The sequence below is a fragment of the Desmodus rotundus genome, chromosome 9 (assembly GCF_022682495.2).
Source record: "Desmodus rotundus isolate HL8 chromosome 9, HLdesRot8A.1, whole genome shotgun sequence".
In the NCBI taxonomy this organism is placed as follows: Eukaryota; Metazoa; Chordata; class Mammalia; order Chiroptera; family Phyllostomidae; genus Desmodus; species Desmodus rotundus.
Window position 1 is genome coordinate 34545936 of NC_071395.1, and position 25935 is coordinate 34571870.

A 25935-nucleotide genomic window follows, 5' to 3' on the forward strand; every position below is an offset into this window, starting at 1 on the left:
TTTTCTAACACACATGTCATTTTTATATCCAACAAAATAAAGGTAGTTTTCAAGGTTGACACCCATTCTCTACCCTCGGCCAACCAATCAGTCTATCCCGTTACCACCCTCCCTGACCATCCTGTGGCCTGGCCCTGCCCTGCATCACCCACCCCCACCCCTGGCTTTGGGAATCCTGCCCATCCACCCAGAACAATTTCAGAAATCACCATCGCCCTTAGGTCTTTGGAGAACGCATTCAGATACAAGGTTTCTCTTCTCGGAACTGCAGAGCATTCCCAAGCCTTCAGAAACCAGGTCTTCGACAGTCTACCCCGTGGAATAGCCACAGCTTTGGCGTTGTGACCTCCTCCCTCTCCCTGCACCGCCAACTAAGAGCGTGGAGCCGGCCTCACTGGACTTGGTTTCCCCTCTGTCGCTTGGCATGGCACCTTGCATGCATCAGGCTCTTCAGGGGGGGAAAGCCTGTTGAGTTGAGCTGGAGTTCTTTGAAAATTTAATGGACCATCTTTAATAATATGAGGGGCTTCATAACGGAGGTGTCCCTAGAAACCATAATGCCATTTTATAGAGAGCCCAGATCTTCCTTTGAGACTTCTAAAGTGGAAACTCAGTGATTATATCCAGAAAAAAAAGTGTAATGCTGAACACAGGATGGAAAAAGTTCTCACTTCACTATCACATCCTCTACCAAGTCCGGGGTTGTTGGCAGACATGGATTCCGAAGCACCGAATGTTGTGTATTTCAGGCCTGTATTGCTGACGCCTGTACAGTCTTAGGGAAGCTCCTTATATTCTCTAAGCCTCAGTTTCCTCTATAAACCAGAACTAGAAATAATACTAATCACAGATGACATAAAATGTGTCAAGCACACAGTGGGTGCTCGGTGAGTGTTTGTTTCCATTCTCTTTTCTCATTTTCCCTGCTCCAGCCACCTTCTCCCTCCCAACATACCCGTGCACACACGCAAAATGCCCTCTCAGTCCTCCCAGGGTCAGAGCTGCGGCCCTTGCCGTCTCAGACGTCACAGCATCCTGTGTAGAACCCAAGAGCCAGCCGCCTAGTCCCCGAGTGAGACAGCCAGACGGCACCGTGGTCTAGGAAGCAGCCCGCCTGGATTCCGCCTAGAGAATTTCTCTGTGCCAGTGTCCCCATTTCCCGAGCAGGTAACTCACCAGTTACCATTCATATCCGATGTCCCTGCTCCAACAGTGACCTCTGAACCCATCACCTTTTTAAAAAGCTTAATGTCCCTTCGCCTCTGTGCCTTCTCAGTGCCTCCTTCCACCTAGTGTCACCAGCCAGGTCTTCATCACCCCGAACCACAGAGAACACTAGCCTCAACCAGGGGCACGGCAAGGCCTGCATCCCCGGGCCTCTCACTATGGCACTTTCGGCCTCAGTCTGTCATCTGAAAAATGGGCACAACTGAATTATTTCTAACATCCAGCTCGATTGTCGAGGGCTCTCTAGAGAGAACTATAAGGAGAATTGAAATCTATTTTCCTCTCCTCCTCAATTTTTGTGACTGTAATCAGTGAGCAAATAATTTTCCACCACAACCTGGTATTCTTTTCTTCATGTGATAAGAAGAAAAAGGAACTACGTGTCGTACCAGTATCTTTGTGCAAACAAAACCCCCCAATTAGCCAATAAGGAAGACAGGATTAGCCCCACTTAAAGGATGAGAAAATAGAAATTCAGAGGTTACATCACTTGCCCAAAGACACAGAACCAAGGGAGACCCAGGATTCCGACCCAGGCATGCCTGGGTTTCAAAGCCGACGTTCTTTCTGCCATGCCACGCTGCCCTCCTAGAAACAACCTAGAAACTAGTCTGCAGAAAGGTGTGGAGACCTGTAAGCAAGCTGAATGAAGAGGCTCCCTATTACAGACACAGGGTTTGAAGGATAATTCTGTCATAGCACATTATCCATTACGGAGAATGCAGTGGCACCTGCTAAATAAAAGGCAGTCCGTGTGGACCTCGCGCAAACAGCATGATTTTATGGAGCACTCTGCTGGAATCACATTTTCTGTAATGGGATTCTACCAGATATAAATAAAGTATGGAGAGAGTCAATAGCAAAGACACAGTGCACTGTTCACAGCGCATTTCCAAGGCCCTCCTTTCCATGACTCCCTGTCCTCTTTAAAGGCACAGGAGTAACATCCAGATGGCGTCACTCTTGGTGATGTCACATCTGGTCGAGGTGCTAGCTCTGACCAGGGAGAAAAACTGGAACCCAACTTCCAGCCACAATCTAACCAGTGTGAGCCCTTTACCAGAAGGGGGACCTGCACAGAGAGGGGGAATGTCCTGGGTTAAATCCCAGAAATACAACTCAGTAGACCTATGACGAGGGGTGGCCAGGCCCTGGTCACAGACACACATTCATAGATGCTGGCTGTGTGTGGCCTGTGCGAAACCCCTGTTGGGCCGTCCAGCAGAGGGGCAGGCAGGAGAACGGGGATTTGCCAATAGTTTTTAGCTCTAAAATGCGATGACTCTTCCAAAGAAGATGAATAAGGGAGGTTGAAATGAGGTCTCAGTACATTTTCTTTGCTAGCTTCACTTTTTAGCAAACCTACATCATGGTAAATGATTCTAGACAATACTTTCCTTATCACTACTTTTACTGGAAAACTGCAAAATTTTCAAATACCTTGTGCTAAAAACTAACCATATAGGCATTAGAGTATGATTGATGTTTTCAGTATTTGATGACAGTGAATTGCCTTCTGTCCACATGAACTCCTAATGCTGCTTTAGTTTGATTAATTACTCTTTGCAGTCTCTTCCCTAATTTAAAACATGCCTATACCGACAGTTACGCTCCACTGTACCTTTGCACTGTGATTAATGCAGTTCTGGGTCCTTTATACACAGTGCTGTATTTCATCCTTTACCCTGGGAAGTCTCTGAAGAGTACAAGGCCCCTATTCACCAAAAGGGCTCAAGAACAGGCCCAAGGTTGGAAGGAACCTTACCTCTAATCTAGCGTAAATGCCGTGCTAATAGGAGAAATTCCCTTAGCATCACAGCAAAAGTTATCCAATCAAAGCTTGAATTTGCCCTCAACCTCGTGAAACAGTCCATTCCACCTGTGAAGACCTAATGACAATTAAAAAGCTCTTCCCTACACAAACCTGAAACCCTGGAACATTCCCTCCTTTGCTCTTATCCTCCCCCTTGAGATCAGAAAGAACAAATTTAGCCCCCCTTCCTCATGACAACCCGTCGACCCCCTGACCATTTGAAGACAGCCCAGGTAACTCCACAGACCCCCTCTTGCCCAAGATGAACATGAGTTCCTTCATCTGCTCCTCATTGGACATATTTTTTAATCCACTCTGTCTGCTCCTCGGAATGTGCACCAGTGTGTCCATATCCTTAAATGGCAGTGCGGCCACGACTGCTCCCCAGGAGTGGGCTAATAAGGCAGCAGGTTCCCCGAGACAGGAGGGCCCTTGGGCAGGTGTGCCGGCACTGTCAGAGGTCAGGCTTTGCAAGACAAGCTCGCTGGAAGAGCACAGTTCTCTCAGCTGCTGGAAAGAAAGTGGTTGCTACCTGGACCAGAGCATAACATGTGATTAAATAGACAGCAGGCCCTCAGTTCAGGGAAACCAAACTCCTCCTGAGGACGTGAGCAGGAGGCTGGAGATGGGGCAGGGTAAGAATGAGCTATAGGATTTTATCAGGGTCTGGTAAATAGGTCAACAGTTTGCCTATGGTAAAGAAAAGAAAGCATTTTTCTATTTCCCAGATGAACCTGCCCGTGGGCCTGCCCTCTCCGAAGTGCTAGCATGGAAGTAAGAACAGGGGTGGTCGCTGAGCAAGACAGACCTTCCCCGTTTGGTAGCCATCGACTTTTATTTCATCTGTATCCCCATTCCAAACTCTTTGTTCTTTGGTCCTGACTTGATCCTCACCTTTGACCTTCCAGATCTGACATTCATCTTGACTACCCCCCAATTATGTTTCATCAAATTTATGGTTATTTCCTCAAAAATACATATTTCTGTCCCAGTACCTCTCTTTGGGTCCCTCTGACACTCGAATTATACACATATTAGACTAATTGACATTATCTCATAATCACTAAGGCTTGGTTCATTTTGTTAAAAAAAATATTTTTTCCTCCCACCCTCAATTTGGATAATTTCTACTGACTTGGCTTCAAGTTCACTGGCCCCTTCTTATGTAATGTCCAATCTCCTGTTGAGTCTATCCAATAATACTTGTTTTATTTCAAATACTGTATATTTTTAATCCTAGAAATTCCATTTCACTCATTTTTATAGGTTACATTTCTTTGTTGATGTCTCCCTATCTATTAACTCATTCTCTCCACCTTTTCCTGTAAATTCTTTAACATATTTATATCTGTTTTAAGTCCTTGTCTACTAATTTCAACATTTGACTCTACTATTTTCCTTTAGTCATTAATCATATTTTCTTGTTTTTTCACGTGTTAAAATTTTTATTGTATACTAACATGTGAATGATACATGCTAGACTGTGATTTTTCTCCAGAGAATATTGAGTTTTGTCCTGCCAAGCAATTAAATTACTGGTGGGTTGTCTTGATCTGGGGAAGCTTAGTTTTAGATTTTACAAAAAGAGAATTATTTTAAGCCAATCAGAGAAAAACAAGTACCATGTTATTTCACTCATATGTGGAATCTAATGAAAATAAGCTAACAAACAAAACAGAAAGAGACTCATAGACAGAGAACAGACTGAAAGCAGTCAGAAGGGAGGGAGTGTTGCAGGCCTGGATGAAAAAGGTGAAGGGATTAAGCCAAAAAAAAAAAAAAAAAAAAAAAAAAAAACCCTGACAGACACAGACAACAGTGTGTTGGTTACCAGGAAAGGGGGGTGGGAGTATGTAGAAGAGGGTACAGGGAGGATAAATGGTGATGGAAGTGGGGTGGTGAACACAAAATACAACATACAATGATGTATTATAGAATTATAGACCTGAAACCTATATATGATTTTATTAGCCGATGTCACCCCAATAAATTCAATAAAAATTTTTAACATTTAAAAAAATGGGTTTATTTTTTTTTTTCGCCTCAGCCCTATGATGTAACCTTTTATCCTGGTTTGACTCCTAAAATTTCAAAGAAAAGCCTAAATTTTTATGTCTAACTCAGCAGGACTTGAACTCCAACTCTCTCAAAGAACCACGCAGCTGCTGAAATCTCATCCTTCCAGCAGCTGCTTTCTCCTGGTTTCCCTGGCGTCTCACTGCACATGCACAGACAGAAGCAGCCACAGGCTTGGGGGAAATTTGTAGGGAGAGGCTGGAGCTCCCCCTCTATTGCTCCTTCCTCCCACAATGTTTCCCATTGATTGCTATCTACTCTAGCAGCCCCTGGGTTCAACCTCTGCCTCTTCAGCCTCGTATGATCGCCTCTTCCCATTTTCTCTCTCTTTTTATAAGCAGCTGGGAACTGAACTCAAGGAAAATGTTGGCTGAACGTGGTGCTTACCAAGTTTGTCTTCCTTATTTCAAGAACTATGTTTCTTCTAGGTTCTGTCCAAAGACCAACATTTGGTTGTTCTCCAGTTCCTTCAGACAACTGAATTTTTAAAAAATATTTTGTCTAGAGATAAAATTATCCTCAGCTGGAGGTTCAGAAACTTATTCCAGTTCAGAAATCAGATGACTTAGGATTTTTTTTTATGTACATTTTCTGGTTTAATTATAAATAGGTTTGGCATCAATTTTACAAATTTAACAACCCTATCCTTCCTCCTACCCCTGAAAATGTCCCACTTGCCCCAAAAGCCTCAAGGTCCTAGATGTAGTTTTATCCTTTTTATTTCTGGTTCTCACTTTATTCTGATGAGTGGATCAAAAAGAAAAAAATCCTATGGTACATTTACACAATGGAATTCTACACAGCAGAGAGAAAAAAAGGAGCTTATACCAGATGAGTTAGGATTTAAACCCAAATTTGGCTGATAACAAATATCTGACATTCCATTTAAACAGTTTTTGGAGCTAGAAGAGTTAAGAGATTAAGGCGAATGGTGATTTACTTCACTGACAAATTTTAGTCTTAGTTAAAGTACCGACTTCATGTTTTAAGTCACATCACTACATTCCTTCGCCCTGTGCTCCATCCCACATTTTGTGTACACCAGAAATACAATTTGAATGGAGCTTCTAAACCGTTCAGTGTATTGTGAACAACCCACTTTGAATGGAATCAATGCCGCATTCAACATGATTCTGAGTGATTTAATTCAATCCATTCCCTCTAAAAATGCAAGCAGTATTGATCTATAAGTACAGCAATAATAATACCTAAATACTCTCCACAAAATATTTGTATCTGTTTTTAGCTAATATGTCATTTAGAAGAGCCATTTAAATTAATACACAGGGACAAAAAATATAGTTGACCCTTGAACAGCACAGGTTTGAACTGCATGTGTCCACTTACGTGTAGATTTTTCCAATAAATACATACAAAACTACAAATGTATTTTCTCTTACTTATGATTTTCCTAATAACATTTTATTTTCTCTAGCTTACTCTATGTAAGAATACGGTATATAATAACACGCATAGAGTATACGTGTTAATCCACTATTTATGGTATCGGTAAGGCTCCTGGTCAACGGTAGGCTATTAGTAGTTAAGTTTTGGGGTCAAAAGTTATACACAGATTTTTTTCAAGATTTTATTCATTTATTTTTAGAGAGAGGGGAAGGGAGGGAGAAAGAGAGGGAGAGAAACATTAATGCAAGAGAGAAACATCAATCAGTTCCCTCCCGCATGCACCCCGTCCTGGGACCGAACACACAACCCAGGCATGTGCCTGACCTGGTATCAAACCAGCGACCTTTCGCTTTGTAGGACAACGCCCAACCAACTCAGCCACACTGGTCAGGGCTACACAGATTTTTTGACTACACGGGGGGTCGGCGCCCTTAAACCCTGCATTGTTCAAGGGCCAACTGTATTCTAAAACTATGAGAATATAGTATTTGAGAAAGACACAAATGCATGTAGTTAAAAAATTATTATTATTACTATTATTACTAATTAAAGGCAATGCACATTCAAGCCAAAAGTACTGGACTAGGAAGCAATAGCACCCTAAATGGTACCCCTGCTTCTTTACTCAGCATCCTAAACATTTTATATTCAACATAGCAGCCAAAGTGATTCTTTTAAAAAATAAGTCATGTCACTCCTCTGCCCAGAATCCTCCAAAGGCTTCCATAGTGTACAAATCAAAGTGAAGACCCCAGAGGTAACACAGGTATTTCATGATTTAACTCCCTCTTAATCTCTGACCTCAGCCACTGTTCCTCCCCCCTTGGTTATTACACCCAGCACACAGGCCTCATGCCAGGCCTATTCCTGCCTCAGGACCTTTGCACTTGCATTCCTTCTGCCTGGGAGGCTTGAGCTACATATCTCTGCGTGGCACTCCCTCACCCCTTTTCCTGACTACCTTTTTTTTTAAATTGCAGCTCCACCCCAACCCCAACCTGGCATTTCCTATTCTCCACTCCTGTTTTATTTTAATCAACAGCACTTACCACACTCTGAAATTCCATACTATATACTTTACATATTTATCTCACTTACTGTCCAATCCCACTAGAGTGTGAATTCCTTGAGAGGGAGGTGCTTATTGTTGTTTGTTTGTCTCTTGCTGCAGTAAGTGAGCAATCTGACTAGTACTTGAATAAACCACCTGAGTGCTAGACCCAGGTCTACTATTAACTAGTAGCCTGACCCTAAAGTAATTTAATCACTCTGAGCCTCAGTTTCTCATCTCAGAGTTAAATATCAAGAACAAATGAAACTACATATATGAAAATACTTCATATGTGAAAACTACTAAACACGTATAAAACTTGGTTGTTGGTGGTATTTTTACAGATACTTCAGCCAGGTATTAATAGATTTACAAGGTCCTACATGGAAGAAAAAAAACAGGGACAAGTTTTTTAGTCCAGTTACCAGTGTATTAACAGCAACTGGAAAGCTACTTGTCATTCAGCTGGAGCAACCACCCAGCTGCTTGTTCCACGTCACTGAAGACCTAGGTACTGTTACGAGGACTAAAACACAGGCTGTTCGCGTGGGAATCTGGCTCGTACTTTTTTTTACGTACAGGAGGGCAAGGCTAGGTGCTGAATCATGCCAGGCAGGCCTCTTCCATCTTGCGGTCACCCTTTTGCACATTTCTACTACAAAGCCATTTAGGTAAGGCCTGGCCAAAGGACACACTCACAAACCACAATTAATTCTGCTAGAAGAAAGGAACACCAGGAAGCCGTTCCCAGGCCCTCAGGACAGCTCCTCAGCTTCTCAGGTGGTCCTTGCTCTGAGTGCCTAGTGTCATCCTGTTCCTGAAATTCTTCCCAGGTGACCTTCCCCAAACCCTCTCCCATTAATGCCCCCTATGCGGCGAATACAAAACCTCCCACCCTTCTCTATGCAAATGTCACTGCCACCTGTACACAGGTCACACCCAAGGGAGAGGAGGCCTGGTGGAAAAGAGAGTGACTGCGGTTCTCCCAAGTCCTTCACGAACACATGGGTGTTACAGGCAAGATGGATGCGGGCTTCCCCTGGAGGCATTTTCATCTTGCCAAGTGACAGTATGACAGAAATTGAGAAACCAGAGAAGAGTCATCACACAGAAAGACATTTGAGATTCAGAGGATTTCATAGGGCTTTTTAAAAAAATTTTATTGTTATTCAATTAGTTGTATGCCTTTTCTCCCCATCCCTCCACCCCACCCCAGCCGAACCCACCTCCCTCCCCCACTTCCACCCTCCCCCTTGATTTTGTCCATGTGTCCTTTATAGTAGTTCCTATAATCCCCTCTCCCCACTGTCCCCTCCCCACTCCCCCCTGGCTATTGTTAGATTGTTCTTAACTTCAATGTCTCTGGTTATATTTTGTTTGCTTTTTTCTTCTGTTGATTATGTTCCAGTTAAAGGTGAGATCATATGGTATTTGTCCCTCACTGTCTGCCTTATTTCACTTAGCATAATGCTCTCCAGTTCCATCCATGCTGTTGCAAAGGGTATAAGCTCCTTCTTTCTCTCTGCAGTATGCATAGGGCTTTTTAACAGAGATCAGCAATGTGGTCTTCTGTTTCCTCACAAAAGAAACTTCCTTTTCCCACAAAAGAAACAGCACTATTCCTGAGTGAGTTCAATTCTGGAATGTAACATGTGAGGATGTTTTTACTCATCTTATGGGAAGCATGTTTTTAAAATATCTTTTTGAATGTGTTCATGATCAGGTCTACCACGAGCTATCGTGACTTCTTTCCACACTATCATGAGTCTGGGAATCACAGCTGAGACCTGGAAGAATATATGGTGGGACCCACACCAGAAAGACAGCCAGCTGGCCAGCACCACGCTGATGCCAATGCCACTGGGCTCCAGGAGGAGACTTGGTCTTGGTCAACCATGACCCTTTGTTTAAGTCCTCGGGCCCTGCGACACAAGAGGAAGATGAACAGTGTTTTGTTTAATAGCTCCCGGGACATACATGGACACCTGGGGTTTTGCAGACTCTAAATTCTGTAGAATTTAGGAAAAGTTCAGTCTTTCACTGTTGTTCACACTGTTTTGGCCAAAAGTATGCTGGGCTAAACGACTGTTTCTCAGCATGGATCAAATACATTGCTGCAACTGAATCCCACCTTCCTAGGGTTGCAGTGATAACATCTCCAGTTATCCCTAAAAAATAGAACTGGCACTGCTGGATTTTGATTACCCTCCAAAATAATTGTACATTGTATTGGACTTAAGAAGTCTCATTCTTGGAAATTATTTCACTTTTGTTTACTTTATTTACACAGTATCATCCCACAAGAAGAATTTGACATAACTTACCAAAAACACATGTGAGATAATAAAGTAACACTTAAAAAAATAAGTGGGTCAGTAAATAGCTCTCCTTATCCCAAAATGCTTGGTGGAAAGAACTGCGGATAGTTTGACCTACCCTGCCTGTGAAAAACGGAGGGGAGAGAGTGCGGAAAACACACTCAGATAAATGAGCCTCCTGCTACCCTCTACCTGGCTCACAATAGGCAGCCAAGGCACGGGAAGCACCCCAGGTGAAACAGCCCAGCTGTGCGTCTTCGAGGTAGGCCCCGCTCCTGGGAAGGCTTTGTCATTTCTTGGCCGCTTATCCATTTCCATCATTCCAATATTTGGAAAGCATTCCACTACTAGAAGCAAATGGCCTCCAGCCCTCGGGGCCTCTCTGGAGTTGGCCTTTCGATCCTGGGCCACTGAGGTCGGGAGCGGGCCCCACAGGGCAACATGTGCCCTGGTCACAAGATCTGGGGCAACAACAGGAGACGATCTTGTTGCTCCTTCAGCCTCGACGACTGCGTGCTGCTTCCTCGTTGTACCAAATCTGCGGAGGCAATCTGTCTATTGTGATTATATTCTCAAGCATTTGACCAAACGGTTACAAATATCAATAATTTGGTTAAATACCCAAGTGAAAACGGTCTTTCAGTCAAATTAAAGAGGTTTCCATCACTTGTTAAATCACTTTTGACCTGAGCAGCTACACTTCCACAAGCTGCTGAGCCGAATACAGTTTAAGCCACGCTCAGATACGTGGGGCAAAATGGCAGATGTGGGGGAAAGTGAAGCTGCGTTCCCAATCAAACTAGATGTCAAGGTCATCGAATAGTTCATAAAAGGGAAGCTTCTTTTTACAGAAATACTCCAGTTCATACATACAGGAAAACGCTAGTATCGAACATTACCATCTTGCAGCCTCCAATAATGGATCTAGGAAATGGTCAGTATGGACTCTATTTGGATCTTGACTCAAACAGTTTGAAAAAATATTTATGAGACAATAGTGGAAATATGGACTCATGGGATATTCAATGATATCAAGGAACTATTATTTTTTAGGTAGATAATAGCATTGTGGTATGTTTTCTAAAAAATTGCTCTTTTGGAGATACATACCAAAATGTTCATGGTTGAAGTTATATTATATTTCAGATTTGCTTTGAAATAACCTGGGGTGGAGGAGAGAGAGTGGAAATACAGATGAAACATATTCGGCCCTCCCTGATAATCGCTGAAGCTCACTGAGTGGGCATCAACATACTGGTCTCTGTCTTTATATACGTTTGAAACTTTTCACAGTAAAGAACTAAAACATAAATATATTTTAAAATCCACTGAGAAAAATAACATTGGTAGAAAATTCCCTGAAGGATAACTGGTCCATTGACTGTTTCAGCTACAAGACAAGTGACTTCTGGGTTGAACCAGAGCCCAGAGCCTGCCAGGGAAGCACCTGGTGGCACCGGCAAGGATGTGTGAACCACACAGTCCCCGGCAGAGGTCAGGAGCCCAGAGAGAAGACCAGTGCAACCAACAGCTCACTCGTCTCCTCGTGCTGCACACTCTAAGGCTCCCACCAGCCCCACTGTTGACTGTCTTACAGTACAGTGTCCTCCTTATAAATATCCTTGAAAAAAAGTTCTTTCTGGTTCTAGAATCAGGAAATCTTATGATGCCACCAAGCATGTAGACTGTCGGTGTCATTAAAACTGAGATCAATCACCCCTCCACACCCTTTAGGATGGCAATTAACAAACAATGTGATAGATGTTGGCAAGGATGTGGGGAAACTGGAACCCCTGTGCTGTGCTGACGGGACTGTAAAAGGGCTCAGCCATTATGGAATCACCCTATGGTCCACTCGTTCCCCTCCTGGGTACACAGCTAAAGAATTAAAAGCAGGGTCTGGAAGAGACATTTGTACACACATGTTTACAGCAGCATCGTTCACAGTGGCCGGAAAGTGAAAGCGACGGCGTCCATTGATAGATGAATGGATAAGCAAATGTGGTCTCTACGTTCAGTGGAGAATTAGCCTCGAAACTGGAATGAGGTTCTGACACGTGCGACAACATGGACAAACTCGGAGGGCGTTAAGCGAAGTGAAATGAGCCAGTCACAGAAGGGGACCCACCCATGAATCCACTTAGAGGAGAACCTCAGTGGTAAACCTCACAGAGACAGACGGTACAGGGGGTTGCCTAGAACCCGGGGAAGGAGAAATGCGGCATTACTATTTCCTAGGCACTGAATTTCAGTGGGGAAAATAAAAAAGCTCAGGAGCTGGATGGCGGTGATGGCTGCACAACAATGCGAATGTACTTAATGCCACAGAACTGCACACTTACAATGGTTAAATGGCAAACTTTACATTATGTGTATTTTACCACAACTGTTGAGAACTGCATCCAATCACACAACTAACTGATCTTTACAATATAGCCACGAAATATAGAGGCAAATTTTGGGCCAACTTTTATAAATTATATTGAATTATGGAATATACTTTTTGTATATTTCATTTCTCATATTTTTCTCTGGTCTAGTATTTACCTAAATCTAATAAATGTTATTTTGCCATGTCTTATATGTATTCTAATTTTCCTTTATTTCATTTTCTAACTCAATATAAATGGTTGGGGAGGACAAGAGGGAGAATATTCTTTTTTATGTTATCTGCAACACAGGACTCCATATTTTTCTTAAAAATTCTAGTTGAGTTGAATTGAATAAAATGAACTTTTCCAGTTTGTGTTGTTTTCCATATCTATGTTTCTTTTCTAAAAAATGCTGGCTAATAGAGAAGCAGTAGAAATACGGTTGTTTCTCCTGCACACCCTACCGAGCATATTTTCTCCGTAGAAATTTAAGAAAATTCTGCATATTTGTAAAATAAATATCTCATTCTCATTTTCAAAACTTTTTAAAAACTTGGTCAAATGAATAGTCACTGTGTACTAGTAACAATATTAAAAAAAAAAAAATAGCCCAAACCAACCAACTCCACAGTCGGGGCCCAAAGAGAGACCGTGGTGTTTTCTGAGAGCTCTGTACCAAATCAGAAGGAAGCAATCGGTCGAATTTACTTTAGACCAGTGATGAGAGTGGGCCTAACAGAGAGTTTACCAAGGGTGGGCCAGCACCCAGCCAATATTAGATCAGTTCTCAATTAATACTGTCTGATACCCTCAAAATCCCTGAGTTAAAGGGCCCATCAGGTCTTACACAGGAGAGAGTCCGGATCCAATAGAACTGACCAACATTGGAGTCACCAGCCGGGGCCTTGCTCACCGCTAGCTCTTACTGGGGGGAGCAGGGGGGAGCACCTCACGGGTTGGCCCTGTGAGCAGAAGCGCCTGAGATCTGACGGCACTCTCTTTGCCACCCCTATCTTAAATGCCGTGATGACCTCATGGCATTCTGACAGCAGCCCTATGAGGTAAATATTCTCCCCCTCATGTTACAGGTGGGGAATGGGGCTTAGGGCCGGTAACAGACGTGTCTGAAGTCGCGCCCGAGGTTTATCTGACTGCAATGACCTCTGTGAACTCTGAATTCTCATTAGACCCTCTTCACCACATTTCACCTGTGCGGAGGCTTATTTTCTGGGTCTTACATGCATTCCAAAAGGTTCAGGCTGATGGGCACCTGGTCTCTAAACAAGTGAAGTATTACTTTATCAAACATTTGATTCACTCCTTTCTACAGTGGGTTTAGTTCTCTAAGCATAGTAATCCCCACACACATTCCAGCTTCCATCCCCTAAATATATCTCCCCCCACCTGGCACTCTCCCTCCCTCTCCCCACACCAGGATACCCTCTCTGGCTCCAGCTGTGCTCTCCGGACCAGGTGGGCCGCACCGTCCAAGCAATGCCATACAAACCAAAAGGGACTTTCAATATAGGCTTAGAAAGGCCCCTTCCCCCTTCATTCCCCCTATTATCTGACCTCTCCACACTCAACAAGAAAATAAAAATTGAGATCATCACATACATGAAAAACATACATAAAACTGAATGTACCTTAAAACATGCCTCCAAGTGACCAATAATTGTTCCTGAAAGGTGTTTGAGCTTCCCGGGGGAGGAAGGCCTATTTCTGTTTTCCCAAGTACCTCCTCACTTAAGAAGTTTGCACCAGTGAGCAGCCTGCTGTTCTAACAGTCTGGTGAATTTAGATTGTTTGGTTAATTATAAACACATTTCAAAGTCATTCTTTCTGGCCTTTTTCCTGGAATGAGTGACTGCCACTCCACAGCTCGCAGAATAGTCTTCAATAGTTTTCAGTCAAGGTTCAGGGGGAAATATGCCACACCGGGATTTGATTATTTACCAACATAATGTTGGATTCAAGCCAATGAGACACCAATATATTTTCCTTTGAAGTCTGACATATTGCCTGCTGCTTTCAATGCTGTTTTCTTGGCTAGCAGACAAAATAACTGTGGCTGTTTCAGAAATCACCTCCAGTTCAAGTTGGGGGCTGTCTTACGATTGGTTCACCTTACAGACAGTGAGCTCATTCTCCTTTGGGGTGCCGAGGGTGAGTCCCCAGAGTGATCTGTGTCTACGGGCCTCTGAGGACCACTGGCCCCTGGGCTGGGATCAGGCCTTGACAAAGCTATTCCAGAAAGAGTCTAGCAAATTCTTGGCTATACACAGACACGTGTAATGAGATCATCAGCACATTTCCGTGATGTCTTGGATGGTCTTTCGCTCCCTCTTATTTGGAAAGCCCTGAGAGAACCTGACAGAGAAAACAGGTTTTGCAGGGATTTGAGTTCACAGAGCCACTGCTCTCGGGCCACTGGGAGCCAAAAAACCTCTGACAACCCGAAGACTTCATGGAGGAACTTCTGCTGTTGACCCTCGGAATCACTTCCTGAACATCAGGCAGAATCTTGTCTCCCCAAACAGCTTTGATGTGGGTTTCTAACTGATAGGATCAAAGAGTTTCGAGTTAGAAGTGATTTTTTTCAAAAAGGTTTAACATTCTGAAACAAAGTAATTTTCATTTATTAAGAAGAAAGATCTTAAAGGCTATTTAGTCCCACTTCCCAATTGGTTAGGAATGACCTCTATCATCTGAACACCTCTAATGATGGAGAGATAATTAACCCACATTATTGCGAAGTGTTAGTACAATACTAAAATTACAAGAGTATAATCAGATCAATTCCCCATCTCTTATTAAAGTGCTATGGTTTTATAAATATGACTTACCAAGTATGACTTACCTTTTCATTTCAAGTCATTCAGAAAAAAATATAACGATATATATTGAGTAAAATCTTGAAAGTCAGTAACGACTGGTGTTGATGCTACATTATATATAATATAGGTCTATTGCATTATAATTTTTCACTTGTTTACTTCATTTTATGTATCTAATTTCATTACTTTTAAATTCAAGTTTACCCAATGTGTATTTATTACTCTTGGCACAATATTTTATAATATACATTTTCATAAAGTGACACGATATCCGAGTTCTCTGAAATCCTCCAGGTTTATACCACATTATTATTATTATTATTATTATTACTATTCCTCACCTGAGGATGTTTATTGATTTTAGAGAAAAAGGAAGGGAGAGGTAGAAAGAGAGAGAGAGAAACACTGATGTGAGACAGAAGCATTGGCTGGACACCTCCCGCACGCGCCCCGACCGGGGACCAAACATGCAGGTATGTCATTACTTTAACAGAACTCTTTCCACTCTCCGAAGTACCTTAGTTTAGGTGATACATTTTATGGTCAAGTGCCATACTTTAAAGTTTTAAAAAATTGTATTTCATTTTTTTAAATTGTCCTAAAAATCTTCACAAATCAAGACTGGAATCCCAACCCCCAACTTCTCTGCACTCTTCTCAATTAAAAAGCTGTCATTTTATCTTAAAATGATAAATCTTCTTCACTGTGGAGTATTTTTAATAAAATGAATAGCTGCTCTGTGCTCAAGAACCACCACCATGGAGAGGGTGGGGCTTCTCCTGTCCGCGTGGATGGAGTGGCCTACTGCCAACAGGATGTCACTTTCATTAAGTTACTGCGAGCCGGAGAGACCTTTCTGAGTCAGGCACAGCATGCTGGCAAATGAGATGTGAATGTCCTCATGCCTGAGAAAGCATTCCCTCTACTTGACCAGATCTCTTTCATCTTTGGGTGTCTCCATTTCTCTGTCTCTGAAGGAGCACAATAATGCCCACTTCACAGGCCTGGTGTAGGATTAAAGGGATGCTGGCCATAGGGCCCTCTCAGCTACCAGGAACAAAGGCATTAAGTAATTGCAAAATGTTCGGTTCCGCTTCTCCAGCTTGGGAAAAAGGGGCTCCCACTGACTTAAAAGAGAGCATCATACACAGACACGGAGAAACCCACGGGAGAGCAGAGCCTATTACCTTCATTATTATTGTCCCAAAGTGCAGAGAGAGAGCAACAAAGGGGCTAAAGAACTGTGGTCAGGGAAAAACAAGAAAAGGACTAATCAATGGGCCACAAAGAAAAGCTGAAAAGATGAACACCTTGGTTTAAAAATAATCTGTGAAGATTATATGCCAGAATCTAGGGAGCCATCTATATATTCTCTGGTCACTTGATCCAATAACACATCCATGTATTTTTCACAACGGAGTGGCCCCGGTCTCTCACTCTACCCTTCCTTCCATTAGCCACTCCAATCTAAACGCCGAATGGCAGTTCAATGGCCACGTTCAGAGTGGATTAAATTTAAAAGCTCCTATTTAGACAGTAAGGTACATTCAAATGATTAACCAAAAGATAATGAAATTGAAACTAGTGATACAATTTTAGCATAAAATATTAAGACCTCCAAGAGAAAAGAAGGAGTTCAGACAAGCAGAAGGCGCTATTGTTGCTTTGGTGAATTCACAGTCAAGTATATGTAAGACATTCTCCTGTGCATCAATACACACTCCTAAAATCAAATGAGAAAAATGAATAGTAGGAGATGCCACTCCAAGCAGTATTTTCCCAGCAAAAGCTGTGTCTCAAGAGTTCTTCAGAGCACCCTGAGAATGCATAGAAATTCACAAATCAACTTGCCAAACCGGCTTGGCTGGAAATCACACTTCTGTGCATGGGATCTAGGCACTTCAGAATCTACCTGACTCTCCCAGGGCTTCTTCAACCTGTCCCAAGAGTCAGGGGACATAGTTAAAAAGAGTGCGAATTTCAGGATCAGCTAGACTTGGGCTACAGTTCTAGCACCACCATCTCACTGGCTGAGTGACCTGGGATAAGTCATGTGACCTTTCTGAGATGGGAATTACAGAATCCTACCAGTCTCACCAGCTGTGTGGAGGATTACATGCCCAAAATATGCCAAAGAACTAAGCGCTATAGTTAGTTTGACCTATTGCGTATTACTATAAACAACCCTGGATGAGAAAAGCGCACCCCCAAAACCAACTGCTCCCTCACTCCATACAGGCCAGGCAGATAAGTAATATAAATGAGAACAGTTTTAAAAACATTAACATAAAATGCTTGAGTATACTTGACCAAAATAGGGGCCTTAATTTAAGCATCTGGAAGAGCCAAGCTGCAATTCTAATAATGTAAAAAATTCTTAGATGTCAAAAGATATTCTGTGTTACAATCTGCAAGATTCTGCACTTGTACAAATTATGCAAATGATTCACCTCTTTTAAAACCACACCCCTTGGCCATTCACGGTGGGCGTGGCCTCTCCGGGCCTGCCAGCTGCGTGGGGATGAGCCTTTGGTCCTCCAAGTGTAAACTGTAGAAGCAAAGGGAAGGCTCTCAGAGCAGCCCATCAACCTTCTCATTCTACAGGTAAAAGCACTGAGGCCTGGAGGGAAGTTGCTTCTCTGAGTCAAACAATAAAGGCCTTGGGCTAGGATTTGGGGGTAAGCCATTATAAACCAAACCTGTGACAATAACAGTAATAATAGTAACAATGTCATCATAGAGCTTTATTCACAGGTATTGCCAATTCTGTGGCCAAACATGTCATTGGCCTGCCTGGTACTAGGACTGTCCTGCAGGAACGAAGCTCTCCTCCAATATCACAACCACAGAGGGAAACCTGCTGAGAGAGCTCAGTCTCATTTTCCATTTCCCAGTATGACATGAAACCTAGTTTCTAACGTGTCTCAGGGTTGAAAAATCTTAAAGACAAAAACGGTCATCAAAAGAACCCTTTGAGTATCGACGTGGCATTTGCTGTCCCCTGGTAACAGACGCTCGCTAGGCCTACACCTTAGGTAGAATGGCGTCATCTCCACATCATCCCACAGAGGGAAGTTAACGTCAAATATCCGGCACACATTTTTAGAGTGTCCATTATGCTTTTTTCTTCAAAAATCCAATTCTCCATCGATATTTCCAAGCATAGTAATTCCTAACCACTGACCGGTATATTTTAGGAGGTGACAGCCTATACAGAGCAAGACTCACAAACACCTAGGCAGGGTGAGCGCCCTGCCTCCTAACTCTCCAACTCTTCATCACCACTGCTTACTAACTCTGGTTCCATCTCCGGGATCAGGAAACATTTTATCCTGAACATGCTAATCGAGAGATGGGTCATCCTGAGGCTAGTTTCCAGCACAAAGAAACTTCAATGTTTAAAGCAGCTGTGTAACAAAAGCCTGTGCAGGAAACTACCATCAAGAGCAGGGCAGGAGGAAGCCAGGGAGGGTGAAGTCAGGGGACTTGCGGGCCTTTAGGATGGGAGACATCACAGAACCTGTCTAAGGGCTGAGTGGAAGGAAGCAGAGAAACAAAAATCCAGAGGACAGAGGGCAGGGATGGAAATCCCTGAGAGGGTGATAAGGGGTGGGTCTCACGACATGGTTGGAGAAAAGATGAAGGGAGGAGGAGGAGGAAAGGGCAGAAAGACGATACAAAGAAGAAAAGGGAAGAAGAAGAAGGGGAGGGAGGAAGGGAGGAAGTGCCAGATGCAGAGACATTTTGAAGGACAAGGACATTGAGGTGACATTAAGACACCATGAATCAAAAAGGACCTCCCCACCAAAAGGTTTGGACTCCAACAGAGAAGTGCTGCTCAGCCATGTAACTGCACATGGTAAACAGACACTCAAGGGGTTAGATGTTATTCTTCTTAAAGCATTTTAATTGCTGTTTTCTCCTAAGGAATGCGCTCAGTTCATAATGGAGGAGACAGAGGTCATTCAACTAGATTGATTTTTGTGGAATAACAACTCAAAGTGACTCGAATCCCACCCAGCCTTTAACAAAGTTATATATCTATGTGGGAGGGGAAAAAAAGTCCCTCTTAAGAAAGAAAAACCCAAACCCCAAATTATCAGGTTAATTCACAGGGTGGACATAAGTAATAGCAAATACATAGTTTGATATTTGGTCTGCAAGGTGAGGGGAAGAAAACATGTTAAACTCTACAGAATAAGATTTCCTGATCCCAGAAATACTAAGAACTTGGTAGTGGGGTTTTTTTTTTTTTTTTGGCTCCGATGATTTGTAAATATCTAGAAAAGCCCAGATTTTGAAGCCCCGAGGACACTTGCTAAAACTCAGAATTTTGGCACTAGTCTTTGCACACAATTTGGGTTTTCTTTCAGAGTTGATATCTTACCAAATACAGCCATCTGTGTTCCCTCTGGGAAAGGTTCAACTGTTCTGTTGCCACTGACATGATGTTTGGCTATAAAAATAAAAGAGAGAGAGAGAAAGAAATGTAAGTTAAGTGTAAAGTTCTACACACAGACTAACACATGTCATTAAATGTGTCAAAGAGCCTATTTCTCATTTTTCGTTAGAAATGGCACCTCTGAAGAGAGTTTCAATTATTTTGTTTTTAATCTGTGACAGCAGAGCCCAGAGATGGGCTAGTCGGGCACGTCACTTCACAAATGAGTGTGCTGCTTGCGAGTGGAGGTCAAGCCGGCCCAGCCCGAAAGCTCTGGACTCCTGGCCCGAGGGTTCCCACTGTGCCAGGCCATTGTCTCCTGGAGAACAGGGGCAGCTCCAGGTTCCGGGGTGAACTGGGGTGGCCTCCCCTGAAGACTCCTGATGATCAGAACATTGACCCAATCAGTAAAGTGAGTGGTAAAGACAGCAGGGTCACATCGGGACCAATTTTTCAAGGACACATCATTTCACGGCAATACAAGTACTGTTGCCAGGAGCCAAAGATACTAACCTTCTGGTAGAACAGACAGATACTCTAGTACTTGTTACTACTCTTCATCTACCCTGGTCCCCTCCACCAATCATCTGTGCCACCTTAGATGTCAAGGACTTAGAAACACAAAGTGACGAGGCTACGGTTTCCCATAACTCCCAAACTGCAGCCAGACAGGCAATATCTGGATAGGTCCATCCATGAGTATTTGGGTGATATCCTCAGCAACTTTGGAATGTGGCCGTTTATGTTGAAAACGCATAGGAGAAGAATGGCTGAAATGCGTTGATACTGCACCACATAGCACATCTATTTTGATGGAATGGGCCACATTAGATTCACTGAACTCTGGCAAAGGACTCAGCAATAAAGCTAGGCTCTGAGGGGTCCAGAGGGAAGAGTGTGACATTTTTCCCGCCCTCTAGGAGGGTAAAAACTTCAAAAACCAACTGTACCAGAAAACTTACAATTATGTGCTAGGTCCTGGAATGGGCACTAAAGGCACCGACTGTAAGAGTTCGTGGCAGAGGGACAGTGGTTGGGATGGCAGAGCCAGCAACCTAGACGAATTGCAACTGGTGCAGTGCTGAAGGAGAGGCAGAGTTTACAAAGGCAGAGGATGAGGAAGCACCTTGAGTGAGAGCCGGAGTAGACGCAACCAAGGCGTCGCCCTGGGCCGGAACACGGTCTGGTCTGGGTGTACCTGAGGTGATATGCTGGAAAGCAGGGGCAATGAAAGACAGATGAGCAGGGAGGGACTGGGGCATGGGGGTCTTGAGAACCCCATCCAAACCCAGGGGAGCCCCCGACAGCCCCAGCAACAGCACTCCAGTCTGTTAGAACCTGAAGGCTTCCGAAGCTCCGTTCCGTTTACACAATCCCTTCAGTTCAGTGGCTTCCACTGCTTCTCAGGCACTTGTGGCACTATCCTGAAAAGGAAACCTGGGAGGAGGGAAGGAGCCGGCCCAGGTAAATGAGAGAGCAAGGCTTACAGTCTTCTATAAGCATAGTTGACACAATTGGCAGATGCGAAATGAAAGGTTCCAGGGGGGCATGGGACCTGGTCAAGCACTCACTCATATGGTTAGGGCCAACGGTCACTGAAGCCAAAGAAACGTGACGATGCCCCACGAGGAGGTCATGGTTCTGTTCTACGGTGAGCCCTCCGCAGCCCTGCCCGTGGCCCTAAAACCTCTTCCTCTACACGTATTGGCAGTTATAAGCCCTTTCAAACACTTTGAACCACTAAACAACCTAAGAAAAATGCAAGAGGAAAATAAAAGTGATATGCACAACAATGTTTATTGAAGTATTATCATTTCTAATAATGACATCTTAAAATCCACTAAATATCCAAAAGTAGAGAAGGTGCTTAGAAAGGTATAGTCCATGATGCTCTAAAAGCATATTTTGAATACACTATTGGAGAGATGCGCAGGAATGCGGGCTAGAACATTGGGGATAATGGTAAGAGAAAACAACCCTCTTGCACACTGGATGTAGATTATAATGACAACTAATTAAGACATGAATGCTTATAGGAAAAGACTGTCATAGAAACATGAAAAGTGATAATAACTAGGGGAATTACGCAAGACGTTTGCCTTTATTAACTTCCGTAGTCATTGTGAGATCCTTATTTTCTAGATGAAAATATCTTTGCTTGCACTTTTTAAAAATCAACAAATTATAGATTTAAAAAAATTCTTCCCCCGTATTTGGTTTCCCAGGACAGTCCACCAAGCCTTATTTATAACCTAGCACACATTTACGGAAAAAATGTAGCCTGTTTGACATCTCCTCTGGGACAGCTCAAAAGCGCCTCCAACACATGATGACCAAACACTCTGAACTTGACCCTCCTCCATTATCCTAACCTCTGGGAGTGGGAGTGCTATCCTCCTCCCTGTCCTCTTGCCCCTTCTCTCTTCCTCACCACTCACATCAAATCTATCACCCGATCTAGCTAATTTTGCTTTCCAGACATCTTCAGCATCCTTCCACTTCCTCCCTTCACCACCAACACCACTCCGGTCCCAACTGCTATGGCCTCTTTGCCTGGACTCCTCCAAGTGTCTCTATACCCCTCTCTAGTCCGTTCTTCCCAGTGTAGTCACATCACCTTTCAAAAAGAAAGAATAACTCTGAGAACACAACGCAAACTCTCAACCTGCTCCCCACCATGGCTTCTCACTGTGCTGCGGCTAAGTCAAAATTCTAACACAGTCTTCAAGAAACCACATGCTCTGGCCACCCCTCATCCTCCATGCCCTCTATGATAGCCATCTGCCCCCTCGGGACCAACAACCGCATTCTGCCGCACTCACCAGAGCCGCACCTCACCCTCAGTCACTGTCTGGACATGTGGATTATAAGCTCAGGGAGGGCAGGGCTCAGGTCTCTTTTGGCTCACCACAACCCTAGCACAGCACAGGACACGGCATAGGTACTTAACACAGAGTTGTTAATTAGTAAAGGAAGACATAAACAGTTCTAAAAAGTCTGTCTTTAGCCATTATGATAGATATATCATTTGATACACTAAATATGTATCTCTTTATATGTACATGTGTCCCTCGTACAAAAGGGATCATTAGAAAGGGCTGCTCAGAAATGGTTTCCCCAGCCACGTGGCCTGGAGACAAAGGCACTCCTCTGTTCCACTCCTTCCCTATCCAGCCCCCTTCCCTTCCCATTCACCTAGTCTCGCCTGAGAAGGCAGCAGTGCTGGTGGGCGTGCAAAGACTACAAATGCTGCCTAAACGGGGGAGGAAGATGGAATTCAAATGCAACTCTCTCCTCGCTGCTAAGGCTAGCCTGGACCTCATCTTATCTTTTATTCTGGAGCCTGAAGCCCAGAAATAACAGGTGTCTGTAAAATCAATTTTATATTTTCTTCTGAACTGCAGCTGAGTCTTACTTCAGTCCCTGGAGAGCAAAGACCTAGCATTAGCCACCAAAAAATAGTGCAATTTCAGCAGTTAAGGACATGGGCTCCAGAATAAGACTGACTGACTTGGAATCTCAGCTCTCCTGTTTCCTAGCTTAGTCATTTAACCTCTCTGTGCCTCAGTTTCCTCATGTGTAAGTTTCCTCATTTGTAACAACCTTATGGGTTGCTTTGAGAATTAAATGACTTCACATGTATAAAGCACGCAGAACAGTGCCTGGCACAGAGTAAACACTACTTAACTGTTAGACTAGTAGTATCTTCGTGTGAACTTTATTTTTCTCAAGATCTTGATCAGGAATGACAAATACACAGCACTTATTTACCTTTCCTACTTCCATGCCCATGACAGGCATCACTAATCAACCACGGCACACTTCCTCTCTCCACTTAGCACCCCCCAGAATCTCTCATTATTTAAAGAGCACGTGTGTGCTTAAATCGTTTTGTCATTCCTGGTCTAAATGAATAAAGCAGGAAGATAGTACGAAGAAAGAAGCTATTATCCTTTTCAATGCCACATAATAAATTGTTATAAGAAGACAGACCCATTGAAAATCTCCAAAACCCTATAGATAGCTTCAGGGATAAAAGAATGGAGGGAAATCTGAGTACTACTTTCCGTCCCACAAGGAGGGAATCATGAGTTCTTGAAAACCAGACAATGGCAGTTCTATTCCTGGAAACCCAGGCTGAACTTCTAAGGGCACTTTCCCATTGAAACTCGGCTGAGGCCAGTATCTGGGAGCCAAAGAACCAGCAGTCCTTTAAACACATTATACAGGTCAAGTTAGATTTTGGGGTAGGTAGGGGAAGACTAACCTGGGAACCTAACAAGCGTTTATAAGTTGTTTTTTTTTTTTTCAAAATTGATTGTACATTTTACCACAGAAACAATCCAACTGACTAAATCATCAAACTGACTTAATAAAAAAGTCACTCGTTGATTGGATACTAACTATTGATTACCAGCAGGGCATGAAATGGGGACAGGAGGGCGTTCTGACAGGGACATCTGCTGCCTGGCCACAGCAGGGTGGATGTCTCCAATCTGGCTGGTTGGACAGATGTCCCTGCCCCTGCTCCGTGGGGACACGTTCCAAGGCCACATGCTCCAGGAGGACAACCTCTGATGATGGCCAGACGTGTCCTCAGTCAAGGGTATGTGAGGACAAGGAATAGATTTTCATTTATCTTGAAAATCCAGTGCTTGAGGTGCAGCAAGGTTAATGAGAGCAAGTTTGGGTCAAAGTCAACTACTGGAGAGATTTTGAAGGGGATTTGGGGGACATGTGCAAAAGCTTCAGCGGATGATACTGACACTGTTTTTTCTTTTTGCTTTGTTTTGTGAATATCTAATGCACTTCAAACTTTATGGCTGTTTTCTTCCTTGAAACATACAATATAACTGATAATGAACCTATAATAATGCAAATTCAGACATAAACCCACCAGTGAATAGCTCTGTGTCCTGTACTCAAACTGAGAGAGCTAAAATTCATAGCTTCCAGGTGTGGGGTAGGTCAGAGAGGTATATGGCAGGGAAGTGGGGGACTGAAGGGTGGGCTCGCAGACTCAGTATTCTCCCGTAGGTCCGATCTCCTCCAGTCTGGGTGACTATGGTGATTCTACCTAACTGAGTTCTAGGCACTGCCACCGTGTCCTGGGAGTCATGGTCAGCTGCTGGACCCAGAAGCAATGCTGACACAGCCTCGAATCAGACTGAAGCTTCAGAGCTGCAGGTCGACTAGCGGTGGGAGCCCCTCCCGGTCACGCTGCCGACCCCATAGAAACCTAACCCGTACTAGACATCGTTACTCTCAATCATTCCTGCTGCTGTGAGGCTTATCAGTGATTAGGTTCTGTTTGGGACTGAAGTAAAAGTGCATTTATTCCACTAAAATGGCAATAAAAACCTGTCAAGCCCCAAAACAAAATATGGTATCATAGTCCGTAACATTGTCTGTTTCTCTGTGGCTCTTTCTCCAGGTCACACACTCCTGGTGTCTCAAGGTAAAAGACTGGAACTAAGTAGGGTGCATATCTGGTCCACAGCCCAAGCTTTGGACCGGCCTCTCCCGTCTCCAGCACAGGGGCCCTCAATCACACTGACCGAGCATTCTGGGCCCTGGTCCTGCCAAGGTGCCCTCCACATTGTTCTGAGGATGATTTGATGACTGTGAGCATTGCTTTGTAAGCAGGGAAGAGCAGGAGTCCTGGGGATGTACCTGTCACCTGGTCACTCAAAAACGGGGCAGGTGCACTGGGAGAGAATATGTAATGATGCTTCTAGTCACCTTTGCCCAGAGGTACTTTGGGTCTATGTTGTTTTTGTCCTTACAGTTCCTATAATTCTGGGCTATGTTGCTTTAAGGTGAACCTCAACCCAGAGTGGGTTTTGCCCCCAAAAGTGTGCTCTGCATGTGAGGAGGGGAAGAGTGGGAAGTTACATGGTGGTGGGCGAGTTACTGGGAGAGCGTTACCCAACCGAAGGGCTGACTGAACCTGCTCTCCACCCATCCTGTGCCTGAGGAAGTCTGTGCCGTCCTTACTGATGATGAGGTGAGCAACTACAGGCAGATGGAATCTGTGGCTAGGAGAGGCTGAAAGGAGTCCCCAGTAAAGGCAATGATGAGAATGAGACAAAAAGTCCCCAAGTGCTGTGGGCGGCCAGAGATGAGCATTCCTCTAAGAGCTCAAGGAGAAAGAGAAGGCCAGCCTTCCCTGTGGGTAAGTGGGGCTGCCCTAAAAACAGAAGATTTGCTATGGACAAAACAGAAAAATCAGATGGGAACAGTTTAAGATTGCAGCTCAAAAAAAAGTTACATATTGTCAGGATTTTATCCTTATGCTCTGACCACTGTCCTTCCTCCAATTAATCACACCCACCACCACCACTCTCCTTTCTCCCCTTGCCCCAGGTGCAGTAAACCTAAGATGCATCTCTT

The 25935-nt window shown here is 43.8% G+C and overlaps 1 protein-coding gene across 1 annotated transcript in view; it reads right to left on the minus strand.

Moving 5' to 3' along the window:
* MSRA (methionine sulfoxide reductase A) overlaps positions 1-25935 on the minus strand; it is a 337518-nt gene that overhangs the window by 185975 nt on the left and 125608 nt on the right. Inside the window, exon 2 of the mRNA XM_024569042.3 lies at positions 19489-19557. Within this exon, the coding sequence (XP_024424810.2) occupies positions 19489-19557 (69 nt within the window). The remainder of the gene's footprint in view (positions 1-19488; positions 19558-25935) is intronic.